General features: G+C 37.8%; 1 protein-coding gene across 9 annotated transcripts in view; it reads right to left on the bottom strand.

Annotated features, from left to right (window-relative positions):
- The window catches only part of LOC101893112 (dystrophin, isoforms A/C/F/G/H), a 752,562-nt gene that overhangs the window by 23,108 nt on the left and 710,261 nt on the right, over positions 1-19,193 (bottom strand). For all 9 annotated transcript variants that reach the window (XM_059123281.1, XM_059123282.1, XM_059123286.1 and 6 more), the window contains one exon: positions 1,077-1,336. In XM_059123281.1, coding sequence (XP_058979264.1) covers positions 1,077-1,336 — 260 coding nt within the window. The remainder of the gene's footprint in view (positions 1-1,076; positions 1,337-19,193) is intronic.

Here is a 19,193-nt window from a genome sequence, read left to right as displayed (position 1 = left end):
TAGAAAATATTGTTATCGGACAATTTTTCTATAGAAAATATTGTTATCGGACAATTTTTCAATAGAAAATATTGTTATCGGACAATTTTTCAATAGAAAATATTGTTATCGGACAATTTTTCTATAGAAAATATTGTTATCGGACAATTTTTCTATAGAAAATATTGTTATCGGACAATTTTTCTATAGAAAATATTGCTATCGGACAATTTTTCTATAGAAAATATTGCTATCGGACAATTTTTCTATAGAAAATATTGTTATCGACCAAGTTTTCTATAAAATTCTTCTTATCGACCAAGTTTTCTATTTATAATCTGGTTATCGATCAAGTTCTTTATAGAAATTTTTGTTATCGACCAAGTTTTCTAGTGAAAATCTGGTTATCGACCAATTTTTATAGTGAAAATGTGGTTATCGACCAAATTCTTTATAGAAAATCTGGTTATCGTCCAAGTTTTCTATAGAAAATCTGGTTATCGACCAAATTTTTCCTATAGTTTTCAAAGAAAATTTGGTCGATAACAAGATTTGTTTATGGAAAACTTGGTCGATAAGAAGATTTTCTATAGAAAACTGGGTCGATAACAAGATTATCTATAGAAAACTGGGTCGATAACAAGATTTTCTATAGAAAATTTGGTCGATAACCAGATTTGGTCGATAACCAGATTTTCTATAGAAAATCTTGTTATCTACCCAGTTTTCTATAGAAAATCTTGTTATCGACTCAGTTTTCTATAGAAAATCTTCTTATCGACCAAGTTTTCCATAAAAAAATCTTGTTATCGACAAAATTTTCTATTGAAAACTATAGAAAAAAATATTGTAATCGATTTCTTATTGTGGTCGATTTCTACAGAAAATCTCGTTATCGACTTAGATAATAAAAATTCGTCCTATTGAACACATTTCTATAAAAAATATTGTTATATAGCTAGATGTTTAAGGAAAGTCATGCCATGGATCTTGTTTTCAGTGGAAATCTTTGTTATCGAAAAAGTTTCCTTTAGAAAATCTAGTTATCGGACAAGATTTTTGTAAACATTTTTGGTTTTTTTTTTTCTCAGACATACCTTGTATTCAAATCTTCCAATTTCGAGAGACAATTTGCTGGCACCATCACTTGATTGGCTGTAAAGAACGATTGCTGTTCATTGCAGTCATCGAGCAGGGCACCGGCAGTTGTCATCTTATCACGTAATCGTTGTAAATGTTGCAATTGTTCGCTGGCCTCGGCACTGGTGGCCGGTACAACCCAGGCATTTTTGGTCGCCTCGGCGGAAGCGATGCGGGAACTTAAGTCTTCCAAGACTTTTTGGAATTGACGCATTTTCTGAAAGGGCAGAAAAAAGATTTGAAATTAGTTAACGATTTTAAATAAAAGAATATAAATATAAAATACCAGATATAATAAATTATCGATAAGTTTCGATAAAAAAGGAAATGAGTGTTAAACTACGATTTACATATCACTTTTTTATTTAAAATTAAAAATTGTAAAATTTATTTGATATTTCCTTTAAATTATAATTTCAAGTTTATTAAAATTATTATTATTTTTTTAATTTCTAATACCCTTCCAGCATGCGCATTTGAACATTCCTTCGGCGCCAATTCCCAATTCAATTACCAAGCTTAATTAAATTCATTTTTCCGCGCTCAATAGAGCATTTTATTGCCATGCATTTGGCTTCCCTACTCCTTCTGACTGCCATCGTTGTTGTTGCTGTAGTTGCTTTTAAGGTTCGCAAAAAAATAATTAAATTCTGGAATAACGAACAACGACGGCTACTCTGAACATTTATCATAACAAAACAAATTCAGACAATTGTTCTGACTTAAAGTGGCATTATTACAATGAAATTTATACGTAGGAAAAAAAATTATACATCTTGTCCACACCCATAATATAGTTAGAGGAGTCGTCCTGCACCCAGTTACTGCATTAAGAACAAGTTACGCAGTATTTTATTCTAAATACAAATGGTACATGGAGGAAAATTTCGAATGGAATAATGACATAAATTATTTTTAAAAAATATTGTTATCGGTTTTTTTTTTAACAGAAGAAGTTGCTATCGATCACATTTTCTATGAAAAACATTGTTCTTAATCATTTTTTGTTCTAAAAAAGGCTATTATCGATTATAAAAAATAATTTCGATAAATTTGCTATAAAACATTTCTATCATCAAAAGTCTCTACAGAAAAAGTTGTTATCGATTATCGGAAATTTGTTATCGATCAACTCTTCTATTTTTTTATCGAAATCAATTTTCAAAATTTTGTTTAAAAATTGTTGCTATAGATCAATAAATTATGGATAAACTTACAGAAAATATCGCTATCGATAAGCTTTCCTATAAAACATATTGTTATCGATGAACTCGGATGTGAAAAATATTCGTATTGATGACTTTTTTAAAGAAAATGTTGTTATCGAACAACTTTTCGAAAGAAAATGTGGTTATCAAACAACTTTTCAATAGAAAATGTTGTTATCGAACAATTTTTCAATAGCAAATGCTGTTATCGAACAACTTTTCAATAGCAAATGTTGTTATCGAACAACTTTTCTATAGAAAATGTTGTTAACGAACAAGTTTCTATAGAAAATGTTGTTATCGAACAACTTTTCTATAGAAAATGTTGTTATCGAACAACTTTTCTATAGAAAATGTTGTTATCGAACAACTTTTCTATAGCAAATTTTGTTATCGAACAACTTTTCTATAGAAAATTTTGTTATCGAATAACTTTTCTATAGAAAATGTTGTTATCGAACAACTGTTCTATAGTAAATGTTGTTATCGAAAAACTTTTCTATAGAAAATGTTGTTTTCGATCAACTTATCTATAGAAAATGTTGTTATCGGTTAACTTTTCTATAGAAAATGTCGTTATCGGTTAACTTTTCTATAGAAAATGTTGTTATCGGTTAACTTTTCTATAGAAAATGTTGTTGTCGAACATATTTTCTATAGAAAATCTTTTTATTGAACAACTTTTCTATAGAGAATCTTGTTATCGAACAACTTTTCTAAAGAAAATCTTGTTATCGAACAACTTTTCAATAGAAAATGTTATTATCGAACAACTTTTCTATAGAAAATGTTGTTATCGAACAACTTTTCTATAAAAAAACGTAGTTATAGAACAACTTTTCTATAAAAAACGTAGTTATCGAACAACTTTCCCATGGAAAATGTTGTCATCGATAAACTTTTCTATAGAAAATTTTGCCATCGAACAACTTTCCGATAAAAAATGTTGTAATCGATCAACTTTTATACAGAAAATTCGATTATAGATTGCATTTTCGATGGAAATTATTGTTATCGGCCAGTTTTGTTTATGGAAAATGTTATTATTGATTAAGTTATCGTCGTTATCGATTAATATTACTGCGGAAAATGTTGCTATTAAAGCTGCTATCGAACAGCATTTCTATAAAGAAATGTTGTCATCGAAGTAGTTTTCTATAAAAATTCTTACAAAATAATTGTTATCGATAAAAAAAGGATGTAACAATTCTACAGCAAATGTTGTCACAAATGTTCTGCAATAAGATTCTGTTATCGGTCTTAATAAAATTATTTTCTTTAAGTGCATTATTTTATCTGACAGTAAAACGACAACGACGACTAAAATGTAAACGAAAGCTTTATTGCATTTAATTTACATTTAGTTCTGGCTCTTGCGTTGTAGTTTCCTTTCCTTTGACTTTGGCCATAACACAACAGCCTCTTGGCAGAATTATTCCACAAGTCATACTCAATTGCAGGCAGCCAGCCACTTACAAATTCCCTTATTAAACCACACACACACATCTACATTCCGAGTGAGCTTCTTACTCTCTCATCTCTCGTCCTCGCATACAACTCGCCGGTCCTCGAGCAAATAAAATACAATTTACTGGCATTGTCATGGCAAGCTAAACTAAATGGAGCTGCTAGCCCCTTCTCCGCTCCAAAGAAAAAAGTAAAGGGATTGTGTCTTGCCTCTGGTATTTACATAAGTTTTTCTCACTTTCAGCTTTTTATTATCTTTGGCACATTATTTGTGATGTTTTTTCTTTTTCTTCTCCGTCTTCTTGCAGTTCAGCATTTTATTACTTGGGTAAGTTTTTTATACATTTTAGTTAAACAAAGTCTCTCCATTTTTATATAATTAGGAAATGTCTTTTTAATGTCTCATAGATGTATTTATGTTGGATTTTATGCTTCTGCTCGGTTAGCAGGCTGGAGTAATCCCTCTGCAATGCTTCAGAATGCCAACATCTTCTTCTTACAAAGCAAGGATATATGCTAAGGATAGTTGGGGAAATGATTGGATTTTAATGAAATGCCTTACTCGCTAAGAGAAAGGAGAAAGGGAGATAGAAGAAAGCTAGGAAGCCCAAAGTGATGGAAATGTTAATAAATATTTGCCTAAAACCGGCGGCCTTCATTACAGGCCTAAACAAAGGAAGAGTGTCACATAGTTGGAGGTTTTTTATGGAATTTTAATATGACATCTCCCAGAGAGTGCTGGAGAGGAGAGAATATTAGAAGGCAACTGTAACGCCCAAAAGTCATGCTTTCGTTTTTGGGGTACATTATTATTGTCCCCTAGTAGAAAGAAGTATACTTAAAATACAACATTGGAACCCCTGGTGGCAAATGGCGGAACTACGCAAAACTGTCAGATTGGGATCAGCTGCTGTCATGAGAAAACAACAATCGTTGTCCAGCCAAAAAGGTATAAAAGGAGACGCATTTCACCCAATCGGGATCAGTCTTCTGTTGATGGCTGGTAAGTCAAGTGTGATTGGGAGGAAGAAAAGGCGCGCAACCTCGGTTGAATTGAGTCTTAGTAAGCCAAACAATAAGCCTTGACTATTTGTGGTGACTGGACTGGACTGAACGCAGGGTCAAGTGAGGGTTGTAGCAATACTCCCTATTCTTCGGGCTGCGTTGACGGCGACTGAACGCAGGGTCAAGTGAGGGCTGTAGCAATACTCCCTATTCTTCGGGCTGCGTTGACGGCGACTGAACGCAGGGTCAAGTGAGGGTTGTAGCAATACTCCCTATTCTTCGGGCTGCGTTGACGGCGACTGAACGCAGGGTCAAGTGAGGGCTGTAGCAATACTCCCTATTCTTCGGGCTGCGTTGACGGCGACTGAACGCAGGGTCAAGTGAGGGTTGTAGCAATACTCCCTATTCTTCGGGCTGCGTTGACGGCGACTGAACGCAGGGTCAAGTGAGGGTTGTAGCAATACTCCCTATTCTTCGGGCTGCGTTGACGGCGACTGAACGCAGGGTCAAGTGAGGGTTGTAGCAATACTCCCTATTCTTCGGGCTGCGTTGACGGCGACTGACGTACTCATCGGGCTGCTGCTGTGCCAAAGCTGCCGCCACCCGATTCGTCGTGCGAGTATTCATCGGGCCGCCGCTGTGCCAAGCTGCCACCACTACTACTCGCCGCTGACGTATTCATCGGGCCGCCGCTGTGCCAAAGCCGCCGCCATCCTATTCGCCGCTCGCCTATTCATCGGGCCGCCGCTGTGCCAAAGCCGCCGCCACCCTATTCGTCGCTCGCCTATTCATCGGGCCGCCGCTGTGCCAAGCTGCCGCCACTACTACTCGCCGCTGACGTATTCATCGGGCCGCCGCTGTGCCACAGCCGCCGCCACCCTATTCGTCGCTCGCCTATTCATCGGGCCGCCGCTGTGCCAAAGCCGCCGCCACCCTATTCGTCGCTCGCCTATTCATCGGGCCGCCGCTGTGCCAAGCTGCCGCCACTCTATTCGTCGCTCGCCTATTCATCGGGCCGCCGCTGTGCCAAGCTGCCACCACTGCTACCCGTTTATTAACATGTCGACTGAACTTTGTGATTTAGTGTTCTTCGTAAAAAGTTCTGAACGTGATTTTATTGTGTTTAGTGTAGTGTTTAGTGTTATTTAAGGAAATAAATTTATAACGTTTTAAGAAAATATTTTTGCTTCGCTCTCTCTCTCTCTTTATGTCCTAACAAATAAATTTTTGTGACGACTCTGGCCCCCGCTGAACCTACCCCAGCTTCAAAGTGAAAACACGTCGTCACAATGGCGCCCGAGCAGGGACTATAAAAGAGAGAAAGAATAAATAAATGAGTGAACAATAATTAGACAAATACAGATGAAATCCCAGTGAAAAAAAAAAAAACAGTTAAAAAAAAAAAAAAACTGAAACAAGTAAAAAAAAAAAAAAAAAAAAAAAAAAAAAAAAAAAAGAAAATGTCAAACGAAAAGACAATGTTGAAGGTCTCCTGGGCCTATATGCTAAAGCAAGAAGACTTGGTAACATATCTTACTGAATTCAATCTTGATCCAGTTGGAAAAGTGGACGATCTCCGAAAAAGATGGGCTAAATTTCTCCACCACGACCATGAAGCCGATGTATACAGACGGCTTATAGAGTTGCAGAACAAACATGAAAGTACCAGTCCGACCAAATCGCCGACATTGCGAGCCGTCACAAAACAACCCCTTATAACCGTAACACCGTGTGGAGCAGAAGCAATAGTATTATCCCCAATAAAAACAGAGTACGCCCTTCCCCACATTTCCGCGGAAAGGTCACATGGAGAGTCAAGCACAGGGGTAACAAACGATCAAAAAGTACAGAAGCTGTCGCCAACAAACCCCGAATATGGATTTCAAAAAGATTCTCCGCCCAAGCCATCCAATAATTCGTCGTTACTCGTAATTCTCGACCAAATCCGAAAATGGAATATTACTTTTGAAAATGGAATGGACCCTATTGGATTCGTAGAACGTGTAGAAGAAATGGCTGAAATGTACATCGTGGAATTGAATCAAATAATTAAAGTAATGCCAGAGTTGTTACGAGGTAAAGCTTTAATCTGGCTAAGGAACAACAACCGACACTGGACTACCTGGAACGAATTTAAGAGTGATTTTCTGAAATTCTTTTTGCCACCGAGATACTTTGAGAAATTGGAGGATGAAATTAGGAGAAGGATACAGCGTAATAAGGAGCCGTTTAAGGAATATGTACTCTCTATACAGCATCTTATGCAGCACACCAATATGACCGAAGAACAAAAATTGGAACGAATTTTTAGAAACGCGCATTCGGATTATCAATGGTACATTCGCCGTAAAGACTTTACCACACTTTCGGAATTGATCTCCTTGGCAGACGAACTCGAAAGCATACCAAATAATTCTCGGTCAGAACAGCCTCGAAATCAACAAAACTATAATCGACGTGCGGACAACTCTAGAAATAACCTGTATTGCACCAATCAAGGTGACCAAGTGCTAAACGAAAGCTCATCCAATCCAGAAACGCAGCAGGATGAACCCCCGGCAAAGAAGAGTAACCAGAATATTACATCATTGCAATGTGAAGAATATCGCCTTACTGCAACTGTCTTAATAGAGGGGAAAGCTATTAAAGCAACTGTCGACACTGGTGCCACTAGCTGTTTTATAAAAAGAGAATTTGCGAAAAAAATCAAGAAAAGGTTTACTTATTCACGGCATGAGGCAAATGTTATCCTCGCAGACGGCACCACGGTGAACATCACAAGATCAACAGTGTTACCTGTTACATTTGGAAACCAAAGCTCAGATGTTACATTTCTCATCATGCCGCAATTCAAGGAAAACATCATATTGGGATTGGAATTTCTAAAACAGTTCCACACGACCATTCACTGCGCCGGTATAAGTGTCAAATTAAGTAAGCCAACCACATCAACGGAGCATTGTACCGTGGCTATAGGAGAGGAAACCCCATCAAAAGAGGTAATAGATACAATGACAGCTACGAATAGTGTATCCCCCAGAGCTAAATTCTTAAACGATGAATTGAGTAAAACGCAATGTGAGATCGTTGAAAATTTTCTGGCACAGGAACTCCCTAAGTTCCAACAATTAAATGGCCTATCGTCAATAGCTGAACATAAGATTGTAATGACCGACGATCGACCCATTAAATTAAGATATGCTCCGCGAAATCCTGCAATGCAAGCCGTGATTAATGCCGAAGTGAGAAAGCTCGAAGAACGAGGATGTATAGAACCGTCTACAAGCCCATACTGTTTCCCCATCACATTAGTCAGAAAGAAAAATGGGAATTGGAGAACTTGTATGGATTTTCGCCAATTGAATAAACGTTCTGTTCCAGATGCCTACCCTTTACCCCGCATCGACACAATACTGAATCGACTACGGGATGCCAAATACGTGAGTAGCCTGGACCTTAAAGACGGATATTGGCAAATACCTATGGCGAAGGAGAGCAGAAAATACACGGCCTTTGCGGTAGCTGGTAAAGGTCTATATCAGTGGAAAGTGATGCCTTTCGGTTTGCATTCAGCACCGGCAACCTTCCAACGGGCATTAGATAGTGTGATTGGGCCTGAAATGGACCCCCACGCTTTTGCATACCTTGACGATATCATCGTCATTGGAAAAACGTTTGAGGAACACTTGCGGAACTTGAGAGAAGTGTTCAGAAGATTGCGATCAGCTAACCTGAGAATAAACATTGAGAAATGCGAATTTTTCAGAAAAGAAACGAAGTATTTAGGCCATGTTGTGAGTAGCGAGGGAATAAAGACGGATCCAGATAAAGTTGCCGCAATAGTGGAAATGAAACCTCCAACATCGGTAAAGGAGGTACGAAGATTTCTTGGAGTAGCATCTTGGTACCGAAGATTTGTCCCACAGTTTGCAACAATTTCACAACCATTGACTAGTCTTCTTAAAAAGGGAAAACATTGGAAATGGGGTCCCGAACAACAAGAAGCATTCTCAGACCTAAAAGCAAAGTTAACTGAAGCTCCCGTTCTGGCTTGTCCGGATTTCACAAAGACGTTCATATTGCAAACTGATGCCAGCAACTATGGCCTTGGAGCAGTTCTAACACAGGAGTTAGATAACGTGGAACGTGTCATAGCCTACGCCAGCAGACATTTAAAACAGGCTGAAAAGAACTACTCAGCGACTGAAAAGGAATGTCTAGCCATACTGTGGGGCATTAGACACATGAGACCCTATTTAGAGGGTTACCAGTTTATAGTTATTACCGATCATTTGGCCCTAAAATGGTTAAATTCTATTGAAAGCCCTACAGGTCGACTCGCACGTTGGGCTCTCGAGCTACAGCAATATAATTTTTTGATCAGATACCGTAGAGGAAAACAGAACGTTGTGGCAGATGCGCTTTCGAGAACACCTTTGGAAACGTTAGACCTAGCCACAGTAAAATATGACACCAGTCCGTGCCCATGGCTAGAAAAGTTGAAGGAAACCATAACCAAGAATCCGAAGAAGTATCCAGACTATACAATCATTGAGGGAAATGTTTATCGACATTTTCCCAAGCAAATAAACGATGAAGATTGCACACCATGGAAGCTGTGTGTGCCCACCGGATCAAGGATTCAGGTCCTTAGAGAAAATCATGACAGTGTCACCGGAGGTCATTTGGGAGTGCGAAAGACTAGCAACAAGGTGGCGAACCGATATTTTTGGCCTGGTATGTTCCAGGACATCAAACGTTATGTCCAGCAGTGCGAATGTTGCCAAAAATATAAAGTCAGCCAACAGAAACCAGCAGGGGAAATGTTGATAAGAATCCCGGAGGAACCATGGGCCACTATTTGTGCGGACTTCGTAGGACCCCTACCGCGATCTAAGCACGGTAACTCAATGCTACTCGTTATTATGGATAGATTCTCAAAATGGACGGAGTTGGTTCCATTGCGGAAGGCTACGACAGAGGGATTAATAAAGGCATGCAGAGAAAGAATTATTTCTAGATATGGGGTTCCAAAAATATTGATAACCGATAACGGAACCCAATTCACTAGCAACCAATTCGAAAAATTCCTAGCAGAAATGGGTATAAAGCATCAACTTACGGCTCCTTACACCCCGCAAGAGAACCCTACTGAAAGGACAAATCGGACAGTGAAAACAATGATAGCACAAGTTTCGAAACAACATAATACATGGGACGATATGCTGCCCGAAATAATGTTAGCCATAAACACTAGTGCATCAGAATCCACTGGATATTCGCCGGCATACCTGACACAAGGAAGAGAACCGCGGCTGCCCCAGGCATTATATGATCAGCTCACAACAGGAACTGGTGCTAGAATAGTCTTACCAGAAGACCGTGCCCAGGAGTTGAAAGAAATATTTAAGATAGTGCGTCGAAACTTGGCAAAAGCATCTCAAAACCAGCGGAGACAGTACAACCTTAGACGACGAGTTTGGAAACCAAAGATTGGGGAGCAAGTTCTAGTTCGTCTACATCCTCAGTCGAAGGCCGTCGAAAATTTCGCCGCCAAACTAGCGCCCAAATACGGAGGGCCGTTTGTCGTACAAAAATTCCAATCTCCAGTAATCGTTGTAGTCCGAGGAAAAGACAACATCACCCGCGTCGCGCACTTAAGTGAAATTAAGCCTTTTTATGAAGAACAAAATTAAATTGTAGACATAGAAGTAGAATGTTGATTGTAGTTCCACTTACGTTTATGTGATGCCATTTCATTATAATTTCTTATTTTATTTTTAGACATTAAATTGACAATACCCAAACTAATCAGTGTCCTAATATAAGCCCATACTTCAAAGACCATCGCAATTCTCAAAATTTCAACATCACGATGGAGCAAGATAGCCCCAACACGAAAAAATTCAAACGGGCGAAGGAGGTTCCTATTTCATCCTCACATGCTTTCGCACATTTAGAAGAAGACTCCAGATCGACCGCAAGTAGTTTTGTGACAGTTTCCGAAGATCCTAGTTTGGAGTGGTGGACCCAATGGCAGACGCTGGTTGGAGTTCCTCCATCATCACCGCTATATAACATAACCGAACAAGCAAATCTGTTGCATAGTGATGACGTACAAATTCCATCGCAATCCAATGCTGCCGTCATATCGGACGATCACAGGTCCCCCAACGTGAAGGAAGATAAATCATTACCAGGAACGCCGGGACACGTTGTCGAACTGTCATCACCATCGATATCTTCCCGATCGTCATCCTCATCCTCATCAGCCTCGTCGTCTGCATCATCATCCACAAGCCAAACGATGACACCTCATCAGCCAACAGTGTGTAGCAGTCAACCTTCCATCGATGAAGTGTTTATACCCAGTAAGGAGAATAATAGCACACCAAGTACAATCAAATTGCCAGTCACTGAAATCCCAACTGAGTCAACGCCATCGTCCTCGACAGACAATCCCGTGAACAATAACACATTTCTCGAACTGCCAAATTATCCCGAAAACCTACAAAGCCGTATCGAGAAGTTTAAAAACAATTGGAAAAAGGGACACAAACTGAAGCGAATTGTTAAACAAGATGGCAAGCAGTACCGCATAATAATATCAGCAGACGGGGTAGTGAAGGTATCTCTCCGAACTTCTGCAATTGGTCTCTAACATACCTTCCTATTCGACCGAGATATAGTCGAACCAAAGTGCCCATGTCGGAGAAATAAAAGGTTACATAACACCCTAGGGCTTCCTGGCTATTGAAACCCAATAGCAATAGAGAAAGCAAATCAAGGAATCAAAAATCAGAGGGAGGAAGAGATGCCATGTAACGCCCAAAAGTCATGCTTTCGTTTTTGGGGTACATTATTATTGTCCCCTAGTAGAAAGAAGTATACTTAAAATACAACATTGGAACCCCTGGTGGCAAATGGCGGAACTACGCAAAACTGTCAGATTGGGATCAGCTGCTGTCATGAGAAAACAACAATCGTTGTCCAGCCAAAAAGGTATAAAAGGAGACGCATTTCACCCAATCGGGATCAGTCTTCTGTTGATGGCTGGTAAGTCAAGTGTGATTGGGAGGAAGAAAAGGCGCGCAACCTCGGTTGAATTGAGTCTTAGTAAGCCAAACAATAAGCCTTGACTATTTGTGGTGACTGGACTGGACTGAACGCAGGGTCAAGTGAGGGTTGTAGCAATACTCCCTATTCTTCGGGCTGCGTTGACGGCGACTGAACGCAGGGTCAAGTGAGGGCTGTAGCAATACTCCCTATTCTTCGGGCTGCGTTGACGGCGACTGAACGCAGGGTCAAGTGAGGGTTGTAGCAATACTCCCTATTCTTCGGGCTGCGTTGACGGCGACTGAACGCAGGGTCAAGTGAGGGCTGTAGCAATACTCCCTATTCTTCGGGCTGCGTTGACGGCGACTGAACGCAGGGTCAAGTGAGGGTTGTAGCAATACTCCCTATTCTTCGGGCTGCGTTGACGGCGACTGAACGCAGGGTCAAGTGAGGGTTGTAGCAATACTCCCTATTCTTCGGGCTGCGTTGACGGCGACTGAACGCAGGGTCAAGTGAGGGTTGTAGCAATACTCCCTATTCTTCGGGCTGCGTTGACGGCGACTGACGTACTCATCGGGCTGCTGCTGTGCCAAAGCTGCCGCCACCCGATTCGTCGTGCGAGTATTCATCGGGCCGCCGCTGTGCCAAGCTGCCACCACTACTACTCGCCGCTGACGTATTCATCGGGCCGCCGCTGTGCCAAAGCCGCCGCCATCCTATTCGCCGCTCGCCTATTCATCGGGCCGCCGCTGTGCCAAAGCCGCCGCCACCCTATTCGTCGCTCGCCTATTCATCGGGCCGCCGCTGTGCCAAGCTGCCGCCACTACTACTCGCCGCTGACGTATTCATCGGGCCGCCGCTGTGCCACAGCCGCCGCCACCCTATTCGTCGCTCGCCTATTCATCGGGCCGCCGCTGTGCCAAAGCCGCCGCCACCCTATTCGTCGCTCGCCTATTCATCGGGCCGCCGCTGTGCCAAAGCCGCCGCCACCCTATTCGTCGCTCGCCTATTCATCGGGCCGCCGCTGTGCCAAGCTGCCGCCACTACTACTCGCCGCTGACGTATTCATCGGGCCGCCGCTGTGCCACAGCCGCCGCCACCCTATTCGTCGCTCGCCTATTCATCGGGCCGCCGCTGTGCCAAAGCCGCCGCCACCCTATTCGTCGCTCGCCTATTCATCGGGCCGCCGCTGTGCCAAGCTGCCGCCACTCTATTCGTCGCTCGCCTATTCATCGGGCCGCCGCTGTGCCAAGCTGCCACCACTGCTACCCGTTTATTAACATGTCGACTGAACTTTGTGATTTAGTGTTCTTCGTAAAAAGTTCTGAACGTGATTTTATTGTGTTTAGTGTAGTGTTTAGTGTTATTTAAGGAAATAAATTTATAACGTTTTAAGAAAATATTTTTGCTTCGCTCTCTCTCTCTCTTTATGTCCTAACAAATAAATTTTTGTGACGACTCTGGCCCCCGCTGAACCTACCCCAGCTTCAAAGTGAAAACACGTCGTCACACAACCAAAAACGAATTGTTGTGGTAGCTAATACAAGTTGCAGTTCTTTTGTCGCTAGAATCTCTACAATGCGCCTCAAAGGTGGGTAATTAGCCCATGTTCCACCTCGTTGCAGAGCACATGTCAGAGCACAAAGGTGACATAAGGGATATGTTACTTTGACTTCAAAGGCATGTGGAATATTTAGGAAAACAATTTCTTTTGCTTAACCGCGGAAAAAATTCGGATGTAAATTATGAAAGAAGAAAGCCATTTAAAGTGAAGTAAGAGATTGTATTTTCTCCCATGTTTTATTTTTTTATAAAAATAAATGTATTATCCATATACCTTAACTGCAAAAAGTCCAATATTGTTATCGATTTAAAATCTCATAGTAAAACGTGTCATCGAATAACTTTTTAATAGAAAATGTTGCAATTCAATAATATTACTTTACAAAAATGCTGTTATTGAAAATTTTTCTATAGAAAATTTCGATAACCTTTTTTTTAAATTCCCATATTGTCCAGATTTTATAGAAAAAATATATTTGCAAAATTTGGTTATTGAGCACATTTAAAAAAAAAATATTATCGAAAAAGTTTTTCCAGAAAGTATTGTTACCGAACAACTTTCGGATAGATAATGTTGTTGTCGGTCCACTTTTCTATCGAACTCTTGTTGAAAAAACAGTGTTATCGACAGCGGTTCAATAGAAAATGTTTTTATCGAACATTTTTTTTCTTAAGAAAATGTTATCGAGCTAAATAAAAAGGTTGTCTTAAAAACATAGTTATTGAATTTTTCTATAGAAAATTTAGGTTTCGGGAAAATTTTGAATAGAAAATTTTGTTATCGATCAACTTCTGTATAGAAAAACTATTCTACCAAAAATGTTGTTATCGAACACCTTTTTTATATGAAATTTTGTTATCAAACAACTTTTCAATAAAAAATTGTGTTATCGAAACAATTTTTCCATAGAAATTATTATTATCGATCAATTTTTCCTTGTTGTTTGTTGTCTAAACAACAACAACAACTTCTCAAAAGAAAAAAGTATTAATGCTGTTATCGAACAACTTTTCTATAGAAAATGTTGTTATCGAACAAGTTTTTTATAGAAAATGTTGTTATCGAACAACTTTTCTATAGGAAATGTTGTTATCGAACAACTTTTCTATAGAAAATGTTGTTATCGAACAACTTTTCTATAGATAATGTTTAACTTTTTTATGAAAATGTTTGTTGTCTACTTAAGTTCTCAAAAGAAAAAATTATTATCGACGAGTTTTTCACATAAAATATTGTTATCGTACAACTTTTTCATAGAAAATGTTATTTCTATAGACAAACTGATTAACTTTTCTCAAGAATTTATTGTTATCGAAATGCTTTCCGAAGAGAACGTTGTTATCGAACACATATCTACAGACCCGCTATTATCGAGAAAAAATTTCTTATGGAAATAACATAAGCCACAGCTTTTATTCAATAGTTGAGCGATAACAATTGTTTTCTTTAGTAAATGTTGCTAACGAAAAACTTTTATGGAAAATAACTGTTATCGATTATATTCAATAGTTGAGCGATAACAATTGTTTTCTTTAGTAAATGTTGCTAACGAAAAACTGTTATAGAAAAATAACTGTTATCGATTTACTGTTAAAACGAAGCGGGTGTTTTCTATTACATTTTCTACAGGAAATTTTTGTTATCGATATATTTTTCTATAAATAAATTATCGACTAATCTTCTTTTAAAAAATTTATTACCGACAAAATTTTCTATATAGAAAATGGTGTTATCAAACATCTTTTGCTACATTTTATCAAGACTTTTTCTGAAAATGCCATTTACAAAACTACCATCTTTAATTGAAATCATTGTCGTTAAAACTTTTGCTGCAAAAATTAAGTTTATCCCTTATATAATTAAACGTCTTCATTTTCATCATTTTTTTGCTTCCATACTTAATTAATTTACATACATATTGTCACATTAAATCATCCATTAATTTAATGTAGTTAAGAATGTGCAGAACATGTTCTTTTGTGCTCATACATCTCGTCTTGTCATCGGCACTCATCTTCGTTACGCAGTCATATTCTCAAACAAAAACAACAGCAATACGAACAATGGATTGCCATTAAACAACATTGTTTAATATTCAGATGAGGATGAGTACGAGGAGAAAGAGCAACAAAAAGCCGAGAGAGCATTCACAAAAAAACAGACAGGGATAAGTGTAAAATGGGATCAGCTTTTGCTTACTTCTTTAAGTAAATGTAAATCACAATAGTGTTGTTGTTGCTGTTTTTATACTTGTCAATATGCACACACATGCACAGGCAGGCATAGTTCTCAATTGAAGTGTAACAATAAAAATAAATTAAAATGATTGCTGTTAAAATTGTTGATGATGTCGTTGTTTTTTTTTTCGTTGCATGTCCTTTTGATGTGATGTGCAATTGTTATTGTTGCATTTTTTTCCATAAGTAATTACAATTATGTTGTAACATGGAGATTGCATCTTGTTATTGTTGCTGAAATTCGGAGAGAATTCATGTCTCTCTCAGTGTGTGTGAGTGCTTCTTTACAAATTAATGGGTTCTGGTTTTTTAAGCTCTGTAGAGATGTGTGAGAATTTCATGCACAGAGAGAATAAAATAACCCACACTAACAAATTTTGTTATACATTTTAGTTGTTATTTAAAAATAAATTTAATTTTGTTGTTTTTTATTGTTGACCTGTTGTATATTAATTCTTAATAACTTTATTTTGGCTTTATTTTATTTTTTTGTTTTATAGAAATAAAACACTGATGTTATCAATTGACTTTAAGCCAAAATAAAGTTATTAAGAATTAATAAATTGAATTTAATTAAAAAGTCCCCCAGAATTAGGAGCCAAGATTAATATCTCTTTGAAAATCTACAAAATTTCTCACAGTGTAATAACATAATTTATTTTCCTTTTGTTACAGACATGTAAATAAGACTACTCCTGCAAAAAGAAGCCAAAGGATTTGCGTAAATAAAGTACCAAATTACAGAATTCATTGTGTTTTGCATATGTTTTGTGGCATCTTCGCCATGGATGTATGGTGGCCATGTAAATCTGTGAGATTCTTTGTACTTTTTTCCTCTTTTGCTAAGAAGGAGAAGCTGGGAGCACTCGGCATCCATAGGCTGGCATTTACATCCTTTTGTTTTGGAGTTGGCGGATTACAGCTCGGTCATTGCACGAAGAAGTGAAATGACATCACATGTTGCAACTAATGTGAGAGAGTGTAAAATATAACAATGTGTTTATTATCATCTACTCTCTGTTAAGGATGCAAAATTGCAATGTGTGAGTGTAGCTATGTGCAGCATTTTGATGAATGACAACAAAAGGCTTAAAAATGCCTCAACAATAAACAGACGACAAATAACCACTTTTCATTGTAAAGACGACTTGCCACACAACAACCTTATGTATCGCAGATGTAAATACATATGTAATTTTTGTTGTGCACATTAATACAATTATGATGGTTAATTTGTGTGTGTGTTTGCATGTTCGTCATCAACCATTATGCAGATTCTTTTGTTAATGTTGCTGTTTTTTTTCGTTGACCGAGTAAATAGAGAAATGTGTTAATGTAACAACATTTTTATGGGTATTTATTAACATTTCTGACACATTAACCATTGTTCTGGGTTAATGGAATGCTAAGTACTTATACAGGCGACAGGGATTAAATTGACGAAGATGCATTTTATGCGGTTAATAAGTACATTGACATGGGTATTGATGTCGATTACAACGATGTTTTTATAATAAAATATTTTTTACAAAATAATATAATCGATAATAAATTTGGCGCACACAAAGTTTTTATAAAAATTTTAATCGATAAAATTAAAAAAAAAAACGATAGATCGATAACAAAATCTATTACGGCAATATTGTTAGATAATATTTTTTTCAATGGAGAACTTTACATATAACATTTGTTTTTTCTTAACACATCTGGCCGATAACAAGTTTTTTTTTTATATTAAACGGGGTGAGATAAAAAAACTGCAACCAATCTCAGACTGCTGTCATTTCTAAGCCACTCGTCCGACAGCTGTTAAAATTATTCTAGTGACAGCTCATTATATTGTTTCAAGCGTACAAAAGTATTTTGGTGAGAATTTTCCAGAAAAAAAGTTATTCGTGATGGAATTTAAGAGTGGTAGTGTAATTTCTTTATAGTTTGCTGGAAAACCACAAGGGGCTATCGTCAGAGCACTCCAGCATTTAAATGTCAATAAATCTTTTGTGTCTCATGATGGAATAAATGCCGAATATTATGTCGAAAATATTCTGGATGGTATATTAAAGCCTTGGGCAGGCAAACATTTTGGCCGTAGACCTTGGACATTCCAACAGGACTCAGCACGCGCCACCCACGAATGGTTACAAAAGGAGGTTCCTCGCTTCATTTCCAGCGCACAATGGCCACCAAAATCTCCGGATACCAATCTGTTGGGCTATTGGGTCTGGAGTATTTTGGAAAGCAAAGTTGGCACTAAAAAATACCAAAGTGTCGATCACCTTAAGCAAGCGTATCGCCGGAAATGGGCCAAAATACCGCAGGGCAACATTCGTTCAGCGTGTGACGGACGGTTTCATTGGCCGTTTGAAGGCCATAATTTGAAAATCTAAAATCGTCAGAATACCGAATATAGGGAGGTACTGATATATGAGCCTATACGAAGACGCGGCCAGCATACGCACTATTTTGTCATAGGCTGTAGTACCTATTTCGAATTTTAAATATGAAATTCGAAACAACTCAGGTGAATAATGTCCCTAAAATCGTCAAAATATCGAATATCAGGGGTTGTATGTGGGCTTTACGATATCGTGGACCTATATAAACAGTTCTCATCCAGGGGGTAAAGTATTCAGAGAGTACTCCTTTTATGGATTTTCAGACAATTTCATTGAAACATTTGGCTTCAACCATCAAAACACCGAATATCGTGGAGTATCGTTATATGGGTTTATATTTTTTTGTATCAAATTTTCAAAATCTATTGTTTGTAAAAAAATTTGATAATTTCACTTTTATTGAAAAATGTAATTGAAATTTCTTTTCAATCACAGTATTTAAAAAATAATTCGATAACATTAATTTTAGATTTTAATACCCCCTCCTCCCTTTTTCTCTTAAACATTTTTCCTGTCTTTGCAATTGCCTTCTTCAGTGCATCTGCATAGATGTCAAACAATGGAAACCCCCCTCCCTCCCAACCTTTACCAAGATCTCATGCATAAATTCAGTAATGAAGTAAATTTTTATAACTTCGTTTCTTCGTTTTTTTCTGTTTTGTTGCAGTCTTCACCTTTCATCTGCACTTTGCATAACACATAAAATTTCATTGAAAGAATATAAAATGTAAAAGTTATTATTTTTCTTTCTAATTAGCATTTTTAATGTCTTACTGAAAGAATGAATAATTTTGTATGCAATTTTTTCTTGCTGTTGCTGTTGTAGTTGTTGTAAGTTTGAAGAGGAGAACTTCTCGGCCAAGGATGCCAAGGTGTCTTAACATTGTTATTGGTTGAACAGTAGTTAGAGAGGGAACATTTTCAAAATTTACGCACATCTAAAGTTTTCAAAATTTTTACGCAATCTTAAATTTTTAAAATTTTTACACAAAACTTCAAAATTTTCCCTCTCCAAATGAAATTAATATTCTCAATATAAATTTTATATTTATATTTTTTATTTATAAAATAAATTTATATTATAAAATAAATTTATATTTTTATATTATAAAATGAGTGAGAAGGGGTAATTCATACAAGT

The sequence above is a fragment of the Musca domestica genome, unplaced genomic scaffold (assembly GCF_030504385.1).
Source record: "Musca domestica strain aabys unplaced genomic scaffold, Musca_domestica.polishedcontigs.V.1.1 24, whole genome shotgun sequence".
Classification (NCBI taxonomy): Eukaryota; Metazoa; Arthropoda; class Insecta; order Diptera; family Muscidae; genus Musca; species Musca domestica.
This window is presented reverse-complemented; position numbering and strand designations above follow the sequence as displayed.